Source organism: Rhinatrema bivittatum, unplaced genomic scaffold (genome assembly GCF_901001135.1).
Source record: "Rhinatrema bivittatum unplaced genomic scaffold, aRhiBiv1.1, whole genome shotgun sequence".
NCBI lineage: Eukaryota > Metazoa > Chordata > Amphibia > Gymnophiona > Rhinatrematidae > Rhinatrema > Rhinatrema bivittatum.
Window position 1 is genome coordinate 20,162 of NW_021820259.1, and position 22,977 is coordinate 43,138.

At 45.1% G+C, this 22,977-nt stretch overlaps 1 protein-coding gene across 1 annotated transcript; it reads right to left on the reverse strand.

Moving 5' to 3' along the window:
• Positions 1-211: 211 nt before the first annotated feature.
• Positions 212-11,060, reverse strand: LOC115081298 (IgGFc-binding protein-like). The gene is made up of 3 exons (XM_029585791.1): positions 10,726-11,060; positions 346-632; positions 212-245 (listed from the first exon to the last, which is right to left on the reverse strand). The coding sequence occupies exons 1-3, from the start codon at positions 11,008-11,010 to the stop codon at positions 212-214; spliced, it is 606 nt and encodes a 201-aa protein (XP_029441651.1). The 5' UTR covers positions 11,011-11,060.
• Between the last annotated feature and the right edge of the window lie 11,917 nt (positions 11,061-22,977).

Genomic DNA, 22,977 nt, shown 5'->3' on the forward strand with positions numbered 1-22,977 from the left:
AGTCATTTTCTCATATAAAATGCCTGCTATTGTACACTATATTTAATGCTTTACTCACGGCATCCAGCTGTTTTCCTCCATTCATAGATGGCAACATTCTTCCTCTGGCAGGCTTCCCCATATGTCTTCAAAGCCTGGCACAGGCTTTGCTTGTAGCCATCAGTCATGCACATGTCGTACACACAGTTATCCAGGAAGATTTTGGGGTCAATCACAGGATGGCCCTGCCTGAAAGGGCCATCCACCTGCTTGGTGATTAAGCCACAGAGGAGCTCGTTCTCATACTTCTTCTGCAAATCCTGGCTGCACGTTTTGCACACTCCATTGCAGTTGTGCCAGCAAAACCTGTCACCATCTTCTACCTTCCAGCTTTTTCCAAAATCAATAGCATCGGGAGCTGCCACCCCCTGTGGAGTCATAAAATCGTCATTAGGGTTCCCGTTGAAGTTGCCACACATGCCGCAGATACTCTCAAAGTAGCTGCTGGATATCTGCAGTTTTAAGTGGAAGTACCAGTCAAAGTATACTTTCAGAGTGAAGTCAGTCTGGATGAGAAGAGAGCCCCCTGTCTGGTAAAGTTGGAGTTTCCCGCCATTCAAAGTGATAGGCAAACGCAACAGCTGATTGTCCACCTACAAGAAGAAGAACATACCAATGGCCATTGTCAGCTTCTGCATTATCATCACTAGGGCCACATTTACTATAGTGTCACAAAGGTGATAGACTGCATGAAAACTTGCATGCATTGCACATAGCCATTATTTGGTTATGAACAGCATTTTAATCCTTTGCCATGATGCCACTGGTGCCACTGCAAATATCTTCACTAGTATCTTTTTTTTTATCCCCCAAACAACTATTACCATTATCATTATTATAGATATCAGATATCCAATATAACTGTTATTCACTGAAAGGGGTAATTTCGTAACAGTCTGTATAAAACGTTGGGACAAATACACACAAGATACACCAATTTTCAAAGCCAACTTACATGCACATTGTTGCTTTGAAAATGTCCACCAAAATTGCTAATTTGAATGCTGAAAGTTTTCATGAAAATGTAAACTAGGGATGTGAATCGTGTCCTCGATCGTCTTAACGATCGATTTCGGCTGGGAGGGGGAGGGAATCGTATTGTTGCCGTTTGGGGGGGTAAAATATCGTGAAAAATCGTGAAAAATCGAAAAATCAAAAAATCGCAAAACCGGCACATTAAAACCCCCTAAAACCCACCCCCGACCCTTTAAATTAAATCCCCCACCCTCCCGAACCCCCCCAAATGACTTAAATAACCTGCGGGTCCAGCGGCGGTCCGGAACGGCAGCGGTCCAGAACGGGCTCCTGCTCCTGAATCTTGTTGACTTCAGCCGGCGCCATTTTCCAAAATGGCGCCGAAAAATGGCGGCGGCCATAGACGAACACGATTGGATGGCAGGAGGTCCTTTCGGACCCCCGCTGGACTTTTGGCAAGTCTCGTGGGGGTCAGGAGGCCCCCCACAAGCTGGCCAAAAGTTCCTGGAGGTCCAGCGGGGGTCAGGGAGCGATTTCCCGCCGCGAATCGTTTTCGTACGGAAAATGGCGCCGGCAGGAGATCGACTGCAGGAGGTCGTTCAGCGAGGGTTCCGGCGCCTCGCTGAACAACCTCCTGCAGTCGATCTCCTGCCGGCGCCAATGATGAATAAAACGGAAAATGTCATAATGCCTCTGTATCGCTCCATGGTGAGACCGCACCTTGAATACTGTGTACAATTCTGGTCGCCGCATCTCAAAAAAGATATAATTGCGATGGAGAAGGTACAGAGAAGGGCTACCAAAATGATAAGGGGAATGGAACAACTCCCCTATGAGGAAAGACTAAAGAGATTAGGACTTTTCAGCTTGGAGAAGAGACGACTGAGGGGGGATATGATAGAGGTGTTTAAAATCATGAGAGGTCTAGAACGGGTAGATGTGAATCGGTTATTTACTCTTTCAGATAGTAGAAGGACTAGGGGACACTCCATGAAGTTAGCATGGGGCACATTTAAAACTAATCGGAGAAAGTTCTTTTTTACTCAACGCACAATTAAACTCTGGAATTTGTTGCCAGAGAATGTGGTTCGTGCAGGTAGTATAGCTGTGTTTAAAAAAGGATTGGATAAGTTCTTGGAGGAGAAGTCCATTACCTGCTATTAGGTTCACTTAGAGAATAGCCACTGCCATTAGCAATGGTTACATGGAATAGACTTAGTTTTTGGGTACTTGCCAGGTTCTTATGGCCTGGATTGGCCACTGTTGGAAACAGGATGCTGGGCTTGATGGACCCTTGGTCTGACCCAGTATGGCATTTTCTTATGTTCTTATGTTCTTTCTTAAATCGTTAGAATCTCTATTGTATTGTGTTCCATAACGGTTTAAGACGATATTAAAATTATCGGACGATAATTTTAATCGTCCTAAAACGATTCACATCCCTAATGTAAACATCTTTTGAAATATGCAAAAGTATGCATGTAAATGCAAACCCCTCCCCAACCTTGCCCCCAGGGAATTCCTCTGCTGAGTCTGGGTAAATGTCCATGCATACAGGACATTTGAGACCATGTTTACCCATGTATATGGCAGGAAATTTTATAACAGGCAAAGCCTAGGAATTGCCAGATATCTTTTACACACTGGGGTTCTGGCCAAGTATTCAGAGCAATAGTTTTGGACGTGTCTAAGCTATTCCTTCCTTAGAAACTATGTATCCTAAATAATTCACTTCCTGACATTTTTTATTTATTTATTTATTTGCAAATTTTTGTATACCGACTTTCCTCCCAAGAAAATCAAGACGGTTAACAGAACGTCTAAACAGATCTAAAAGATCATAAAGACGCAAACATTTCCATACATAATGCCATTTCCAAAATAACAACAATACATAACAATAATAAAATAAATCATATAATGACTATCTAAAACACATTTCCAATTGTCAATCTAAAACAATACTCAGATTATAAAATACAATCTAAAAATAACTAATAGTAATTAATAATTAATTAAAATAAAACATAATAAAATACAGTACTGCTAAATCTTAAACATAAAATCTTACTAAAATTAAATCATAATAGTAACTTAATGTAATAACACTGGGCTTATTTCTTATTGTCTAGTGGATCTAAGATGTTAAATATATCAGCTTGTCTCTAAAAAGGCCTGTTCAAATAGCCAAGTTTTTATCAATTTCTTAAATTTCTGAATACAAGTTTCTGTTCTAATATCCACAGGAAGGGAATTCCAGATTTTTGGACCAGCCAAAGACAAAGTCCTGTCCCTGACTGAGTTCAGATGTGCCAATTTTGGAGAGGGAATTGTGAGCAGTTTTGCATTTAGTAGGTTTTAATTTCAGCCCTGTTTTTGTCAATCATTAGAAGACCTGGTCTGTGATCTCAATGGTTCTCAACGTTTTTGGTGAATACAAGGATATCATCTAGGTAGAGAAGAAGTATATTAAACATACAGTCATTCAGGTAAGTTCCATCAACCTCTGAAATATCGTAGGAGCATTAGTCAAGCCAAATGGCATTTGAGTCCACTCAACTGTCTGAAAGGAGTGGTCATCACTGTCTTTGTCTGATCTTGTGGGTCCATTGCCACCTAGAATATCCGGATGTCAAATCCAGGGAAGAGAACCATGTGGCTTGATGTAGGCCATCTAGGGTTTCATTGATCCATGGGAAAGGATAGGCATCTCCGATTATGATCTGATTTAGCTTCCGATAATAACTGCAAAAGTGTATAGAGCCATCCTTTTCTTAATAATAACAGCAGGTGAGGCCCATGGACTGTTATTCTTTTGTAGAATTATTTGGGCTGCCAGATCATGTACATGCCATTTAAATTCATCGTACATGTGTGGTGAAACCCTTCTATATATCTGTTTTATTGGTACCTGATCATCGGTCTTTATTGAATTTTATTTTATTTTATTTATTGTTTTTATATACCGACATTCAACATATGTCATCACATTGGTTTATATATAAGAGTTGATAAAGAAAAACAGAAAAAGGTTACATTGGAATAGAAAGTGGTAAATAAGAAAGTAAAACAAAGGGAGAGATATTTAATTAATAGATAAGGGAAAGAAGGAAAAATAGAAGAAGCAAATAAATTAGGTAATGAAAAGATTTGAGAGGGAGGTTTATCTTATGTGCATTTAGGTGTGTAGAAGAGAGGTATTCTGTGTAATTTGATTATAAGATTGATGTAGGAGTGCATTAGACAGATTGGGATGGATTTGAGATTGGATATATTGTGGAAGAGATAGTGGTGGGTTTGGGAGAGTTGAGTGGTCATTTTTCTCATTATGTTGTGAATGCCTTTTTAAACAGCCATGTTTTTTTTTGTTTTTTTTTTGAAAGTTTGTGATGTCTGCTCAAGTCTTAGGTCACTGGGAAGGGTGTTCCATAGCAGTAGTCCGGCTATTAAGAAAGCGCACTCTCTAGTTGAGTTGAGGTGGGCTAATTTTGGGGAAAGAGTAGTGAGAAGACCAGTGTGTTACAACCGTTGCTGCCCGATGGCTTCACTCCGCCTACCTTTTGTTTTCTGCGAATCTTCCTGCTTCTTCTGGACGTCTGGCTGCAATAGCGTCTGCCCGCCGTCTTCTCCGGCATCCCTGGACCGGCTTGGGCGCTGCCTCCCGCCATGCTCCTCAGGTACCTTAGGGCACGCGCGCCGCACGGCCCTCATTCTTATTTCTACTATGGCGCGAACCTCAGGGGCGTCCCCCTGTGATGACATCACACTGCCCAGATATTTAAGCCTACTGTTTATTGCTAGCCATTGAGTTAGCAAGGGATTTCCTAAGGATGGGATTCACTCTCCGTACCCATCTACTCTGCCTCCAACTTCTATTGGACTCTTTTCTGCTAACGGGGTACCCGCTCCATGGGGACCTCTCTGCTTCTTTCAGGTCGCTATCAGGAACCGGTACTCGCTCCTCGAGGGCCCATGTTCCCTGACTCGCTGCCTGTGTCCATCTCCTCTTCTACTTGGAAGAATTCGCTACAGACACCATCTGTGAGTACTACTACCATCTACTCCTCAGAGCTGTTTCTCTGGAACCAGGTACTCGCTCCTCGAGGGCCTGCCTCCATTCCAGCACCCTGAGGAATACTAGCCCAGCCGGGCTCCATCTTCTATTCACTGCCGCCACCTCTGGTGGCTTCACAAACTGTCTAAATAAAGATATAATCTGTGTTTGTGTGTCCAGAGCTGAGCCTGACCTGTGGCCCCTCACGGGACTTCCCCCTGTGGGTGTGTTCAGCTACCACAGTCTCCAAGGGTCCACCCAAACCTTACAAAACATAATAGATTGCTAAATCCATGGATCCGGCACAGCTCAATTCTCTGCAGGCCATTCTGGGCCTGGCCTTGCACATTGCTGAACAACAAGACGCTTTGGGGAATCTCACTTTTGCGTTCCATCAACTACACGCACAGAAGAATCAAGGCGCTGCTTCCAGTAATGAAGGTCAGTTACCTGAAGTAACTATAAAGACTACTGTACCTCTGGCTGCTCCAGTTTGTTTCTCTGGAGAGATTCAAAGGACTAGAGGTTTTCTAAATCAGTACTGCATGCATTTTGCATTACAGCCTTCTCGCTTCCCCACGGCCTACACCAAGACTACTTATATTCTATCTTATCTTGATGGAAGGGCCGTGTCTTGGGCCTCAATGCTGTGGGAACATAAGGATCCAATTCTGCAGCATATTGACGGATTTTTGGATTTGTTTAAGTCTGTTTTTGACGATCCTGCTCGAGTGACTGTTGCTGGTTCTACTGTGGTGAACCTGAAGCAAGACAACCAACCACTGGTTGATTTTGCAATAGAGTTTAAGTCTCTTGCTACGGAACTATACTGGGATTCCAAATGCCTGAAAACCCTCTTTTTCAGAGGTCTGGATACTCACTTGAAAGACGCTAGTGAGACACCTGACTCACTGGATGAACTAGTGGCTTTGGCTACTAGAATTGACCACCAGCTCCGTGATAAGGTGAAAGAACTCAAGCCTACCACTAGACCGGTTCAGAAGGAGGTTCGTGCTAAACCTGCTCTTCAGATAGTCCCAATAATACCTGTCGCTAGTGGAGAAGAACCGATGCAACTTGCTCGCAGTGACCTGACTTCAAAAGAGAGAAGACTTCGGAAGAGGCATGGCCTGTGTATGTACTGTGGACAGACTGGTCACGATGTCCCAAGTTGCCCAACTCGTCCGGGAAATGGACAGGCCTAAGTCCTGCGGGAGGACTGTTCTTAGGCCTTAACATGACCTCTCCTCTGCTCTCTCTCCCAGTCTCCCTGATCTGCGGACCATCCAAAGTTCAAACTCTTGCCCTGGTGTATTCAGGGGCAGGAGGCAATTTTATACTTCGCCTAGTGAAACATTTGAGGATTCCCCTCGTAACTTTGGAAGTTCCACTGCTCATATCATCTATCCATGGAGAGCCTTTGCTGGGTGATGTGACCTCGCATACCAAACCGATAACCCTTCACACCGAAGCCCTTCATAGTGAATCAATTTCGTTCTTTGTGTTAGAGAAGGCTATGCACCCTATCGTTCTGGGGTTACCTTGGTTGCAGTCGCATCAGCCTCAATTCGACTGGAACCAGTCTACTCTCCCACTGGAGCCCTGGTTGTCATGGTCTGCGGAGGCCACTTCTGCGTTCGAGAACTTAAAGATTGCCTTTTCGAACCATGCCTGTGTCATCCAGACCCCAACAAGCCATTCATCGTGGAGGTCGACACCTCTGACGTCGGTGTGGGGGCTGTCTTGAGCCAAACAGGAGACTCTAAAGCATTACGTCCATGCTCTTTCTTCTCGCGACGTTTCTCTGGCACAGAAGAACTATGGGATCGGAGATAAAGAGCTCCAGGCTATTAAGTTGGCATTCGAGGAATGGCAGCCTTGGCTTGAAGGCGCTCAACATCAAATTACCGTGTTTACGGATCATAAGAATCTAGAGAATCTCCGCCATGCACAACGTCTTAACCATAGACAAGCCAGATGGTACTTATTTTATAGCCGTTTTGACTTTGTGCTCAAATATCGCCCCGGAGACAAGAAAACCAGCGCTGATGCCCTGTCACGCTCCTTTCTCTTGGAGGATGTTCCAGAAGAACCTCAGCATATAATCGAGTCGAAGAAAGTCATCTTGGGTGCTACCCATTCTGTGCCTGCTGGTAAAACAATCGTGCCTAAACATCTCAGGAAGAAAGTGCCCTATTGGGCTCACGATTCCAAGCTGGCTGGCCATCCTTGTCAATGTCGTACCCTGCTGAAGCTCCAGAAGTATTATTGGTGGCCAACTATCAAGGAAAATACATTCTCCTACGTAGGATCTTGTGCCAACTGTGCCAAGCACAAACCTACTTCTGGCCAACCGTGGGGATTTCTGCAACCGCTTCCAGCTCCGGAGGAGCCCTGGATGCATATCGCTACTGACTTTGTAGTTGATCTTCCCCTCTCTGAAGGTATGAATACCATTTGGGTCACAGTCAACCGTTTCAGCAAGATGGCCCATTTCGTGGTGCTGCCTGGTTACCTTCAGCCTTGGAGCTTGCGAAGCTTTTCATAACCCACATCTTTCGCCTTCACGGCCTACTGAAGCACATAGTATCGGATCGAGGATCACAATTCACGGCAAACTTCTGGAAGGATTTGTGCAAACCTTTCGTCATCTCTCTAGACTATTCATCAGCGTATCATCCTCAATCAAATAGCCACACATAACGGGTGAATAGGACCCTGAAACAGTTCATTCGGGCCTATGTGAGTTGCCGTCAGAATAACGGGGCCGAACTGTTACCATGGACTGAATTCGCCAATAATTCTCATCCAGCAACATCCACTGGATCAACACCTTTTGAAGTGGTATATGGATGGTTACCATCTCTGCCACTTCCACTGAAGCTCTCAGTGACGTCCTCAGCTGCTCAATCCACTGCTGATGATATCCATCAATTATGGATTCAGACGAAAAAATACTACTCAAAGCGAGTGATCGAGCTAAAAGATGTTATGATGCTCACCATTCAAAAGTGCCTATCTTTCAACCTGGAGACAAAGTCTGGCTTTCCACTAAGCACCTTAGACTGAAGTTACCCTCCACTTGATTTGCTCCTCGCTACGATGGACCATTTCCAATCCTCCGACACCTTGGCAACATCACTTACAGTCTGAAGCTACCACCTGGATTGAACATCCACAACACTTTTCATGTTTCACTTCTGAAACCACTCATTCTTAGTGAGTTCTCTTCCAAGTCTCAGGAACCATCTCCCATCAATACAGAAGATGACCTAGAATACAAGGTCGTAGTCGTCCTTGATGTCCGAAGATGAAGAAAGACTTGGGAATACCTTCTTTCATGGGAAGGTTTCGGCCCCAAAGAAAATTCTTGGGAGCCTCTGGAAAATATCCTTGACAAAGAGATGCTCCATCAGTTCCATCTCTCATATCCTTGGAAACCAAAACCTGGTGCCTGCAGAGGAGATCGCCCTTTGAAGGGGGGTACTGTTGCAACCGTCGCTGCCCGATGATTTAACTCCACCTACCTTTCTTTTTCTGTGATTTCTCCTGCTCCTTGTGGACGTCTGGCTGCCACGGCGTCTGCCTGCCATCTTCTCCGGCGTCCCCGGACCGGCTTGGGCGCTGCCTCCTGCCATGCTCCTCAGGTACCTTAGACGCGCGCGCTGCGTGGCCCTCAATTTATTTCCTCTATGGCGTGAACCTCAGGGGCATCCCCCTGTGATGATGTCACACTGCCCGGATATTTAAGCCTACTGTTTATTGCTAGCTGTTGAGTTAGCAAGGGATTTCCTACGGATGGGATTTGCTCTCCGTACCCAGCTAATCTGCCTCCAACTTCTATTGGACTCTTTTCTGATAACGGGGTACCCGCTCCTCGGGAGCCTCTCTGCTTCTTTCAGGTCACTCTCAGGAACTGGTACTCGCTCCTCGAGGGCCCATGTTCCCTGACTCGCTGCCTGTGTCCATCTCCTCTTCTACTTGGAAGAATTCACTACAGACACCATCTGTGAGTACTACTACCATCTACTCCTCAGAGCTGTTTCCCTTGAACCAGGTACTCGCTCCTCGAGGGCCTGCCTCCGTTCCAGCGCCCTGAGGAATACTAGCCCAGCCGGGCTCCATCTTCTACTCACTATCGCCACCTCTGGTGGCTTCACAAACTGTCTAAATAAAGATATAATCTGTGTTTGTGTGTCCAGAGCTGAGCCTGACCTGTAGCCCCTCAGGGGACTTTCCCCCGTGGGCATGGTTAGCTGCCACAGTGTCCAAGGGTCCACCCAAACCTTACAAAACATAACACAGTGTTAGTGGAGCATAGATTTCTCTGTGAAATTTGGAAATGAAGTACTACATCCATCCATTCCATTTTGTTGTTATATAATGCTTTATGGATGAGGAATAAAGCTTTATATTGAACTCTGTAGGGGATCGGTAACCAATGTAGCTCCTTGAGAATTGGAGTAATGTGGTCAGATCTTTTGCTGTTGTTGAGTGACCTTGCTGCAGCATTTTGTAGAAGTTGAAGTGGTTTAATAGTGGAAGCCGGTAGACCGTCAGGGATGCCTTCATGGAGTCCCATGTCACCTCTTGCAGCAAGCGGGAGGAGGTGTTGGGGACCCTAGAGCGTTTCCTCACCCTGGAGGCCATTGTTCTAGTGCTGCCTCAGGAACGGGGACAGAGGCGGTACTCTGTATACTTTGTGTTTCCGAAAAAGGAAGGTACATTTTGCCCCATACTTGACTTGCAGTAGGTAAATTGATTCCTGTGAGTTCCGTGCTTCCGCATGGAAACCCTGTGCACGGTAGTGGCCGCAGTACTCACTGGACAGTTCTTGGCCTCCCTGGACCTCATGGAGGCGAATATTCACATTCCTATTCAACCGTACCATCAAATGTTCCTTCATTTCATGGTACTGGGGCAACATTTTCATTTCCGAGCCCTTCCCTTTGGTCTGGCAACGGCTCCCCACATTTTCACCAATCTAGTTTGGAAAACAAAAGGGCTTGTAATGCTATACGATAGTCTTGAGGGTGTAGGAGGGGTTTGATCCTCTTTAGCACTTGAAGCTTCAAGAATCCTTCATTTATTATGTTATTAATATGCTTCTTAAAGTTATTTAGAAAGTATGTGATTACATTAGAGATAAGTTGGCACCAGGAAACATGATGTGTCTCTCAAGGGTCAGCTTGGCATGATTTTGAGAACTGTTGAAGCATGCGTTGCATAGAAAGCACACAAGATTATCAGACATACAACCCGTGGGCCTGTTCTGAAAAAATCCCCTGGGCTGATATTTTCCTACAATCTGCCCCTTTTTGCTGAAGTTAATAAATACCTTTCCATAAATTTAGATGAATACTCCCAAACTTAGATGAATTGAGTCATCATTGTAATTATAGTCCAGCATGTTTGTCTAACACTCATCGATTTCATTGACTCTCATTGTCCTATAAAATGCATTAAGACAAAAGCTAGAAAACAAGGGCTGGACCAAAATCTCATGATAACACTGAATTAGGTTGCTAACCAGGCATTCAACTGATATGAAGGCGCATCTCTTCCATATAAGGTAATGGTATGACCTTTCTAAGGACACGTTAGAAATGCAGAAATTATAATACAAAATACAATAGAACCAAAGATTTTCACCTTACCCGTACTAGACCGTTTTCAAATCTCACTAACGAGATGGTGTATCCATAGATCTTGACTGTCACAAAACTGGTATAAGAAACCTTAGTGGTACCCCGGTTCTCATTCTTGGCTTCTATGTTGAAATCTGGAAGTGTGGCATCATTCCCACAGTTCTTGGCGATGGTGTAGGTGCAGGTGCCCTGGAAATCATAATTCTTGCCATCGAAGGTGTGGTAGTGGGGGTCACCCCAGGCCCAGCAGACTGCTTGTGATTCTGGCACACACACCGGCTGACCATTCACCATCTTACATGTCTCCTTCTTTCTGCACCTCACTGTGTTGCAGGAAGGCACAGGTTTACCTAGAATAAAATGTTTAGAAAAGCAGGTGTGAAAAAGAGAAGGTAAAAAGCAATAGTATGACCATCCAGCAATAGCAGTGATTTGCAGAGGAAAATTTTTCATTTTGCTTTCTTTATTCATTTCATAGGCCATAATCATTCATTTGGTTTGTTTCAGATAAAAAATGTCTTTGTAATTATTCATTCTATTTGTTCATTTGTTTCCCATTAATGTCATTGAGGTCTCCAATATTGGGATTTTCTAAACAGTTCTAATAAAACTTATGGGTAGATATCATCAGACGTGAGAGGAGCACTCCAAGACTATGTCTAAGAGCGTGAAAAGTCTCATGAATAGCCCAAGGCATTTTAGGGGTAAAATGGCATCAAAAACGGCAAGAACATCCCAAGGTACCATGAAGAGGAACTAAAGCAGCAAAGGTGGCAGGAAAAATGCCAAGGCACTGAGACAGGGTTAAATCAGCACAAAACGTCTCATGAAGACCCCAAAGCACCATTAGAGGTGCAGGTCAGCCATTGACAGTGGTAGGAACATCCCAAGGCTTCAAAGGAGGTGCCAAGTGCACCAACCAAATTGGTACTAAAACCCTGGGTAGGAGGTTTACTTTGATCATGATGTACAAATTGGATTTCAGACCTGCATCTATATAGGACACAAGAGTAACTGAGATATCTAGAATCAGGAAGATGGGGAACTTACTATCCTTGGGCAGGAAGAAGTTAGAGAAAATCTTTCAGCAGGCCTGTGGTGCTCCTGATGTGCAAATCAGACTTCATACCTGCATATAATATATAGGGCAAGAAACTAATTGAACCATCAAGAAGCTAGAAGATGGGAACATTACTAACCCTAGGGAGGGAGAAGTGAGAGGAAATCCCTGGAGAACACCTGCTATAGTTTTCATTTGGCATCATTTGGGAAAGGGGCTAGGGGTTCAGGCTTGGGGTTGGTCTTCCATTTTCTGTGGTATAATCCATCAAAGGCTAATTTCAGGATAAGACCAATCGTAAGAACTGTGAGGGAAGGATTGAGAATAGTCCAAGAGGACATGAAACCATTAAAAATAACTCAGTAAGGTCCATGTAAAGCATTCGATTGTCACAAATACCATAGGGAAATCTGAAAAGAACCTAGAACTCAGCTGGAGCAGAGGTAGAAATACTGAAAAGTCCAAAGAGAGACTTGGAGCAGCAGCAGCACTGGCAATTTAAAGAATAAATTGTAGGTGTCGAGCAACACAGCAAGAAGAATTGCATCAAAAGACTAAGGCAGGAAGAAGACAACAGGATAAAGATCATATAAGAGATTAAATGCTCAGAAGAATCTATATGGATAGAAATCCCATGTGTGTTGGGTTAGAGTACAGTGATATGAATATACTACCGTCCACCTGGTCAAGATGGTGAGATGGACAGTGAAATGCTAAGAGAAATTGGAGAAGCTAAACAAATTGGTAGTGCGGTAATAAAGGGAGATTTCAATTACCCCAATATTAACTGGGAAAATGTATCATCAGGACATGCTAGAGAGACAAAGTTCCTGGATGGAATAAATAACAGTTTTCTGGAGCAATTGGTTCAGGAACCGGCAAGAGAGGGAGCTATTTTAGATTTAATTCTTCGTGGAATGCAGGATTTGGTGAGAGAGATAATGGTGGTGGGGCCACTTGGCAACAGTGATCATAACATGATCAAATTTAAACTAATAACTGGAAGGGGGACAATAAGTAAATCTGCAGCTCTAACACTAAACTTTCAAACGGGAAACTTTGATAAAATGAGGAAAATAGTTAAAAAAAAAAAAAAACTAAAAGGTGCAGCTGCAAAGGTTAAAAGTGTTCAACAGGCATGGACATTGTTTAAAAATACAATCCTAGAGGCGCAGTCCATATTTAAATTCCACACATTAAGAAAGGTGGAAGGATGGCAAAATGATTACTGTCATGGTTAAAAGGTGAGGTAAAAGAGGCTATTTTAGCCAAAAAAATATCCTTCAAAATTTGGAAGAAGGATCCATCTGAAGAAAATAGGATAAAACATAAGCATTGTCAAGTTAAGTGTAAAACATTGATAAGACAGGCGAAGAGAGAATTTAAAATGAAGTTGGCCATAGAGGCAACAACTCATAAAAAAACTTTTAAAAATATATCCGAAGCAAGAAACCCGTGAGGGAGTCGGTTGGACCATTAAATGACCGAGGGGTTAAAGGGGCTCTTAGGGAAGATAAGGCCATTGCAGAAAGACTAAATGAATTCTTTGCTTCTGTGTTTACTAATGAGGATGTTTAGGAGATACCAGTTCCGGAGATGGTTTTTGGGTGACTTAGTTTTTGGGTACTTGCCAGGTTCTTATGACCTGGATTGGCCACTGTTGGAAACAGGATGCTGGGCTTGATGGACCCTTGGTCTGACCCAGTATGGCATTTTCTTATGTTCTTATGGGTGATGAGTCAGACGAACTGAATGAAATCACTGTGAACCTGGAAGATGTAGTAGGCCAGATTGACAAACTAAAGAGTAGCAAATCACCTGGACCGGATGGTATGCATCCTAGGGTAATGAAGGAACTCAAAAATGAAATTTCTGATCTATTAGTTAAAATTTGTAACCTATCATTAAAATCATCCATTGTACCTGAAGAATGGAGGGTGGCCAATGTATCCCCAATATTTCAAAAAGGCTCCAGGGGCGATCTAGGTAACTATAGACCAGTAAGCCTGACTTCAGTGCTGGGAAAAATAGTGGAAACTATTCTCAAGATCAAAATCGTAGAGGATATAGAAAGACATGGTATAATGGAACACAGTCAACATGGATTTACCCAAAGGAAGTCTTGCCTAACAAATCTGCTTCATTTTTTTGAAGGGTTAATAAACATGTGGATAAAGGTGAACTGGTAGATGTAGTATATTTGGATTTTCAGAAGGCATTTGACAAAGTCCCTCATGAGAGGCTTCTAAGAAAACTAAAAAGTCATGGGACAGGAGGTGATGTCCTTTCATGGATTGCAAACTGGTTAAAAGACAGGAAACACAGCTCTTACCTGCTCCAGCGTCTCCGATCCAGCGTCTCCCATCGTGCGAGGCCTGCGCAGCCGGCGCCGAGACCCACCGGGGTAAGGCCCTGATTCGCACCCTTGCCCCCGGCAGCCCCCAGCGCCGGCCACGAGGCGCAGAGGCGCAGAGCCGCGAACCGAGGCGCCACCCACAGCCCTCCTCCGGGCCGTGAAGCGGCCAATCCGTACCCGCACAAGCCGCCAATAGCAGCAGGGCCAGGAGCCCTTTAAATCGACCGCGGCGCCGCGAAACTCCCTCTTACCTGCTCCAGCGTCTCCGATCCAGCGTCTCCCATCGTGCGAGGCCTGCGCAGCCGGCGCCGAGACCCACCGGGGTAAGGCCCTGATTCGCACCCTTGCCCCCGCTAGCCCCCAGCGTCGGCCACGAGGCGCAGAGGCGCAGAGCCGCGAACCGAGGCGCCACCCACAGCCCTCCTCCGGGCCGTGAAGCGGCCAATCCGTACCCGCACAAGCCGCCAATAGCAGCAGGGCCAGGAGCCCTTTAAATCGACCGCGGCGCCGCGAAACTCCCTCTTACCTGCTCCAGCGCCTCCGATCCAGCGTCTCCCATCGTGCGAGGCCTGCGCAGCCGGCGCCGAGACCCACCGGGGTAAGGCCCTGATTCGCACCCTTGCCCCCGGCAGCCCCCAGCGCCGGCCACGAGGCGCAGAGGCGCAGAGCCGCGAACCGAGGCGCCACCCACAGCCCTCCTCCGGGCCGTGAAGCGGCCAATCCGTACCCGCACAAGCCGCCAATAGCAGCAGGGCCAGGAGCCCTTTAAATCGACCGCGGCGCCGCGAAACTCCCTCTTACCTGCTCCAGCGTCTCCGATCCAGCGTCTCCCATCGTGCGAGGCCTGCGCAGCCAGCGCCGAGACCCACCGGGGTAAGGCCCTGATTCGCACCCTTGCCCCCGGCAGCCCCCAGCGCCGGCCACGAGGCGCAGAGGCGCAGAGCCGCGAACCGAGGCGCCACCCACAGCCCTCCTCCGGGCCGTGAAGCGGCCAATCCGTACCCGCACAAGCCGCCAATAGCAGCAGGGCCAGGAGCCCTTTAAATCGACCACAGCGCCTAGGCGTCGCACGCCGTGCGTCGCACGCCTAAGGAGCACGACAAAGGGGCCAGCCCCTTTGTCTCGCCCCTTCGTTGCAGCCCCGAGGAGCCCAGTTCTCCACCCAGGGAAGCCCAACAAACAAACAAAGGCCTCTTGCAGACGACACCACCCACCTGCGAACAACTACAGCTACGTGAAACTCCACCAATCTACAACCACATCTTGAAGCCTAGGCTCAATGAGGACCTTTTACATTCTGTTCAAATAGCCCTGAGACCAACGCAATCATCCAGCGCTCTTCCTTCCACTCCAGCAATCATCCAGCGCTCTCCCTTCCACTCCAGCAATCATCCAGCGCTCTCCCTTCCACTCCAGCAATCATCCAGCGCTCTTCCTTCCACTCCAGCAATCATCCAGCGCTCTTCCTTCCACTCCAGCAATCATCCAGCGCTCTTCCTTCCACTCCAGCAATCATCCAGCGCTCTTCCTTCCACTCCAGCAATCATCCAGCGCTCTTCCTTCCACTCCAGCAAGCATCCAGCGCTCACCCCTCCAAGCCTCAATGCATACTGGTCTCCCTATTCCAATTCTCCAACAAAGGTCATTTCTCATTAGAAACCCATCAGTGTTTTCACGGCCAACTACCTATAAATCACTCATCCCTATCATGATTTCCCCCCTTACACAGACACTAGGCCTGGCTCTTTTCTCTCTGATTTTATTCAACGCTCAATCCCTTACCAAAAAAACACTAATACTTAATGACCTTCTACTGGACACCAAACCCGACCTCTGTGCAATTACTGAAACATGGCTTAAACAGACGGACACCGCACTAATAAACCAACTTCCTACGGAATCCCATGACTTCTTCTCTATTCCCAGACAGAAAAGAAAGGGTGGGGGTATTCTCCTTGCAGCCAAAAAAGAGCTGAGACTTACTCAATTCCCAATTCATTCTCCCACAAAAATTGAAGCCGGATTTTTCAAATCTGACCAGCTACAAATCATTCTAGTCTACGCCCCTCCGGGACTGCTGGAATCAGATGCCTCCCCCATTCTAGAAATAATAGCTACTAACCTAAATCTTGCGGTTCCAGCCATCATTTTGGGAGACTTCAACTTACATGTTGATGACCCCTCTCCATCTACAAACTGTGAAACTTTCCTAAATGCAATGACCGCCATGGGATTCAAGCAGATAATCAACAACCCTACTCACAGAGCAGGACACACTTTGGATCTCATTTTTGTAAACTCAGGCATCGCGTACTCAGCACCCCCCATATGCAAAATAGTCCCCTGGTCAGACCATGCTTTAATTTCTACCACTTTTTCGCTGGCACAATCTAACATCAAACAAGATCTTCAACCTCAATTTACTTACAGAAACCTATGTTCATCAGATGAACTTCACGAACACCTTGTCCTAGAACTCCCCCACATAGACATCTCCACTCCCAACACGGCTCTCCACTCATGGTCCAACATCACAGAATCGGCAGCTAATAAACTCTGCCCACTGGCAACAAAAAAAACCTAAACATAATGCCGCCAGAAGACAACCCTGGTTTAATGACCAACTACAAAAACTCAAGCTTTCACTGAGACAAAAAGAAAATAAATGGCGTAAAGCACCATCACCGACCTCCCTCTCAGCTTACAAACTTGCTCTTCACATCTACAAGAGCGCCACACTAAAAACAAAAAGGGACTACTACGCTCACAAGATACATCACCTCATCTTCGATTCAAAAGCCCTCTTTACTTACGTCTCGAACTTAACTCAACCCAATTCTCCGGACATCCCACTCAACCAAGCGCACGAAAAAGCTGAGGAGCTGGCCATCTTCTTCAGTAACAAAATTTCCAACCTGCAATCTCAACTAAAAACGAATACCCTAGCCCCACCCAGCAATGACATGGCTATACAAGCCTTCGAACCCATTGCAATATCAGAGACCAAGTTAGTATTGAAGAGAATGAAACCATCATCCCACCCATTTGACCAGATCCCTCCCAAACTACTGCTGCTAATTCCAGATACCATCTCCAAAACCCTAACTGACATTATCAATTGTTCCTTAGCCCAAGGAATTTATCCAGACGACCTGAAAGTTGCTTCTATCAAACCCCTATTAAAAAAACCGAACCTTAATCCTAAAGATCCATCCAACTTCCGCCCAATATCCAACCTTCCTTTTATAGCCAAGGTTACAGAAAAATTAGTCAACACCAGATTATCAGAATACCTCGAAGACAACAACATATTATTCCCCACTCAATACGGCTTCCGAAAATCTTTAAGTACAGAATCACTTCTCATATCTCTGACAGATTACCTCATCATGGGCCTCGATAAAGGTCACGCCTACTTGCTGATACTCCTCGACCTATCGGCGGCCTTTGACACCGTGAATCACTCCCTTCTCCTAAATCAACTAGCGAACATCGGAATTACAGGCTCTGCTCTTGCCTGGTTCAAATCATTCTTGGGAAACAGAGGATATAAAGTCAAAATACATAACAAAGAATCACAGTTTTACCCTTCTTCGCTAGGTGTTCCACAGGGCTCCTCTCTCTCCCCCACGCTCTTTAACATTTACCTCCTACCCCTATGTCAACTATTAACTAATCTTAACCTCAAATACTTTCTATACGCAGATGACATCCAGATTGTCATCCCTATCAAAGAATCCCTTACAAAAACTATCAAAATCTGGGAAAACTGTCTTCAAAATATTGACAACCTCCTCTCCAGCCTAAATCTAATCTTAAATTCCGCTAAAAACCGAAGTCCTCATAATTTCCCCTGAAAACAGTAACCTCACCTCAAATCCTCCAACCGGCTTTCAAACTTCACATGTAAGAGACCTAGGAGCCATTATCGACAATCGGCTAAATCTAAAATCTTTTATTAATCAAACCACGAAGGACTGCTTTTATAAATTACACGTCTTAAAAAGAATCAAACCACTTTTCCATTTCCACGATTACAGAACAGTTTTGCAATCAATAATCTTCTCTAAGTTAGATTATTGCAATTCTATTCTATTAGGTCTCCCGTCTTCTCATACTAAACCTCTTCAGATGGTTCAGAACACGGCGGCCAGAATTTTGACAAACACAAGAAGAAGAGACCACATATCTCCGATTCTCAAAGACTTACATTGGCTGCCAGTGCACTATAGAATCTTATATAAATCCATTACTACCATCTACAAAGCATTCCATCAACTCTCTCCGCTTAACCTCCAAATCCCATTTAAAAAACATACCTCCATCAGACCTATCAGAGAGTCCTACAGAGACTCATTACAGGCGCCTCCTGCAAAAACCTTTAACCATAGGACTCTCAGAGACAGGGCTTTCTCTACAGCAGGACCTACCTTGTGGAATTCTATACCACCAGAACTGAGACAGGAACCTTGCCTCCCCACTTTCAGAAAAAGACTTAAAACCTGGCTATTCTTGAAAGCCTTTCCAGACACCAACTGAACCCACTCTCAACTTAAGCAACTAAGAACTCCCGTCAGAGTAATCAACAACCTTTGACAACTCAATAATGTTCTCTCTTTTTTAATGAGGCAGGTTTATTTACCTTGGTTCTATTTACCTTGGTCATTCTTTTGTTATCTCAGTGTTAATCTCTCTTTTGCCTTCTCTTCATTCCAAGTTGCATTTTATCCCTGTTTTATTGTAACTGCTACCTTATTCTTCTATCACATGTTAATGTTTTTAAGTTATTAAGTATTTATTCTGTTGTCACACCTTGTTATTTGTAAACCGGCATGATGCGACTCCCATCGCGAATGCCGGTATATAAGAAATTTAAATAAATAAATAAATAAATAAATAAATAGAGAGTAGGATTAAATGGACAATTTTCTCAGTGGAAGGAAGTGGGCAGTGGAGTGCCTCAGGGATCTGTATTGGGACCCTTACTTTTCAATATATTTATAAATGATCTGGAAAGAAATACGACGAGTGAGATAATCAAATTTGCAGATGATACAAAATTGTTCAGAGTAGTTAAATCACAAGCAGATTGTGATAAATTGCAGGAAGAACTTGTAAGACTGGAAAATTGGGCATCAAAATGGCAGATGAAATTTAATGTGGATAAGTGAAGGTGATGCATATATGGAAAAATAACCCATGCTATAGTTACACAATGTTAGGTTCCATATTAGGTGCTACAACCCAAGAAAGAGATCTAGGTGTCATAGTGGATAACACATTGAAATCGTCGGTTCAGTGTGCTGCAGCAGTCAAAAAAGCAAACAGAATGTTGGGAATTATTAGAAAGGGAATGGTGAATAAAACGGAAAATGTCATAATGCCTCTGTATCGCTCCATGGTAAGAACGCACCTTGAATACACTGTACAATTCTGGTCGCCGCATCTCAAAAAAGATATAATTGCGAGGAGAAGGTACAGAGAAGGGCTACCAAAATGATAAGGGAAATGGAACAGCTCCCCTACGAGGAAAGACTAAGGAGGTTAGGACTTTTCAGCTTGGAGAAGAGACGGCTGAGGGGGGATATGATAGAGGTGTTTAAAATCATGAGAGGTCTAGAACGGGTAGATGTGAATAGGTTATTTACTCTTTCGGATAATAGAAAGACTAGGGGGCACTCCATGAAGTTAGCATGTGGCACATTTAAAACTAATCGGAGAAAGTTCTTTTTTACTCAACGCACAATTAAACTCTGGAATTTGTTGCCAGGGGATGTGGTTAGTGAAGTTAGTATAGCTGTGTTTAAAAAAGGATTGGATAAGTTCTTGGAGGAGAAGTCCATTACCTGCTATTAAGTTCACCTAGAGAATAGCCACTGCCATTAGCAACGGTAACATGGAATAGACTTAGTTTTGGGGCACTTGCCAGGTTCTTATGGCCTGGATTGGCCACTGTTGGAAACAGGATGCTGGGCTTGATGGACCCTTGGTCTGACCCAGTATGGCATGTTCTTATGGTCTTATGTTCTTAAACTTGCCTCGACTCACTGGTGGCAACTGTGCAGAGGTTAGCGGACCAGGTGGAAGGAGCTGCCGCTTTCGGTTCCACTATACCGGTAGCCATCCCTAATGCCGGGCCGCCTGAGCCCATACAGATGCCAGCACTAGGGGTGTGCATTCGGATTGACCGCATTAGTAAAACGCAACTCATATTTTTTTTTTACTTAAAAAATTGATTCGACATAAACGATCGGATTTCCCACATATCGAACATAGATATGTTCGATATGTGGGAAATCGCGATTGTTGAGCCAAAATAAAAATATAAACCCCCTCACCCTCCTTAATCCCCCCCCCCCCCCGACTTACCACAACTCCCTGGTGATGGAGCGAGGAGTGAGGACGCCATTTCTGCAATCCTTGGCGAGAAGCATGTGACGTCGGCGGCACGTCGAGTGACGCCGGCGTCACGTGATTCCCGGCTCGTTCACGCCGGACGGCTCGTTCGGCCCAAAAAGAACTTTTGGCCAGCTTGGGGGGGCCTCCTGACCCCCCCAAGCTGGCCAAAAGTTCTTTTTGGGCCGAACGAGCCGTCCGGCGCGAACGAGCTGGGAATCACGTGGCGCCGCGTCACTCAGACGCGACGTCACGTGATTCCTGGCAAGTTCGCGCCGGACGGCTCGTTCGGCGCGAACAAGCCGGGAATCACGTGACGCCGACGTCACGTGATTCCCGGCAAGTTCGCGCCGGACGGCTCGTTCGGCCCAAAAAGAACTTTTGGCCAGCTTGAGGGGGTCAGGAGTCCCCCCCAAGCTGGCCAAAAGTTCTTTTTGGGCCGAATGAGCCGTCCGGCGCGAACTTGCCGGGAATCACGTGACGTCGCGTCTGAGTGACGCGGCGCCACGTGATTCCCGGCTCGTTCGCGCCGGACGGCTCGTTCGGCCCAAAAAGAACTTTTGGCCAGCTTGGGGGGGTCAGGAGGCCCCCCCAAGCTGGCCAAAAGTTCTTTTTGGGCCGAACGAGCCGTCCGGCGCGAACGAGCCGGGAATCACGTGACGCCGCGTCACTCGACGTGCCACCGACGTCACATGCTTCTCGCCAAGGATTGCAGAAATGACGTCCTCACTCCTCGCTCGATCACCAGGGAGTTGTGGTAAGTCTGGGGGGGGGATTAAGGAGGGTGAGGGGGTTTAATTTTTTTTTTGCACATATGTACATATACCCAACTCATTGGATTTTTTTTATGTCCATATTGGCCGCAAGTGGGACCCCCTTTCGGACATAAAAAATATGAACATAAAATTTTGCTCTGCACATCCCTAGCCAGCACCTTCGCGGTACTCAGGGGATGCAGAAATGTGTCGTGGATTCTTGAACCAATGTTATATCCGCTTCAACCTATTACCAGCGCAATTTCCCACAGACCAGATCAAAACAAGTTACCCTGTTGGATGGGAGGCCCTTGGCTTGGGCCTCTTCCCTATAGGAATGTCAGGATCCCCACTTAGCCACCTTGGTTCAGTTCATCACGTCCTTCCGACGGATCTTTGATGAACCCTCCTGCGGACCCATGGCCGTATCTGAATTATTTATTTATTTATTTATTTATAGTCTTTTTTATACCGAAGTATAGCAATCTGCCTTCACTCCGGTTTACAGTATAACAACTTGATACAGACAACGAACAATATAAATGGGTATCCAGCTACGGCAGGGTAACCGCCCCTTGGCGGAGTATGCTATGGAGTTCCAGACCCTTGCTGCCGAACTGAACTGGAGAAGCGATAGCCTGCATGGCATATTCCTGGAGGGGCTAATGATAATATTCTGGATTTAAACAGTTAAATGATGAAATTAATGAAACAGCTTTGCACAAATGAAAGAATGTGATTTGTCATTATAGGCAAGAAAAACAGTCCTTGGATAACAGGCAGAAGCAGGTTGCGTAGAAACTTGTGTAAGAAACTTGCTGACGCTTCAAGGCCTGGCTACTGAGTGGGGGAAGAAGGATTAGTGTACCAAGATAAAGGCATTGTGACATCATTAGTTTTAGTAGATGTGTATATAAGACAATGATGTATCCTGTAATAACTGAGCAGGCTAGGTAATATGTCACCATTAAGACTATTACGCTGCTCCCAAGAAACCTGTTGTACTTACTCTCACTTTCTTGCTTACTACTAATAAAGATTATTTATTTTAAAGATAAAAAGTAGTTGTTAATTATTAAGAAGGGCCTTCTCTGAACTCTCTGTGAGCATGGAGTACACTGATAATGATTTTTCGTTGAAATCTCTGCGTGCTTAAAGCATTCTGATAAAGATTTGAACTCCGAATAAAAGCAGGTAATGATACTCTTGAACTCCTGGAGCATGGCAGCCCTCCAGTAATGAACATAATGGTGACCCCGACGTGAATAAATGGATATGAGAATCGTGATCTCAGGCTGAAACTGAGGTAAGCAAAAAATTGAAGAAATCGCACTCAATCACCTTGGGGTAAGTTACAGTGGTTTTTTTTTAATATTTTATATGGTACTAACACATTTGTGCGCCCTTCTTATTGTTTATTGTTTCATTGTTTTCTATTGCGAGTTCTCTATCTCTATTGCTTTTGTAAAATGCATCAGTTTTGTAAAAAGAAGGTTTCAGCTCCGGCTGAAACACAGCTGCTTACACCAGTAGCACACGTGATTAGTTATCATAAACCTAATGAGAAGCAAATCTTGAAGTGTCATGATAAGTGGATTAATTGGTCTATTAGAGATGCTTTATTAGCGTGGCCTGCTGAGGGAATGTTCACTGATGACCAGTTGTCTCAAATCTTGACTTACATACTGCACAGA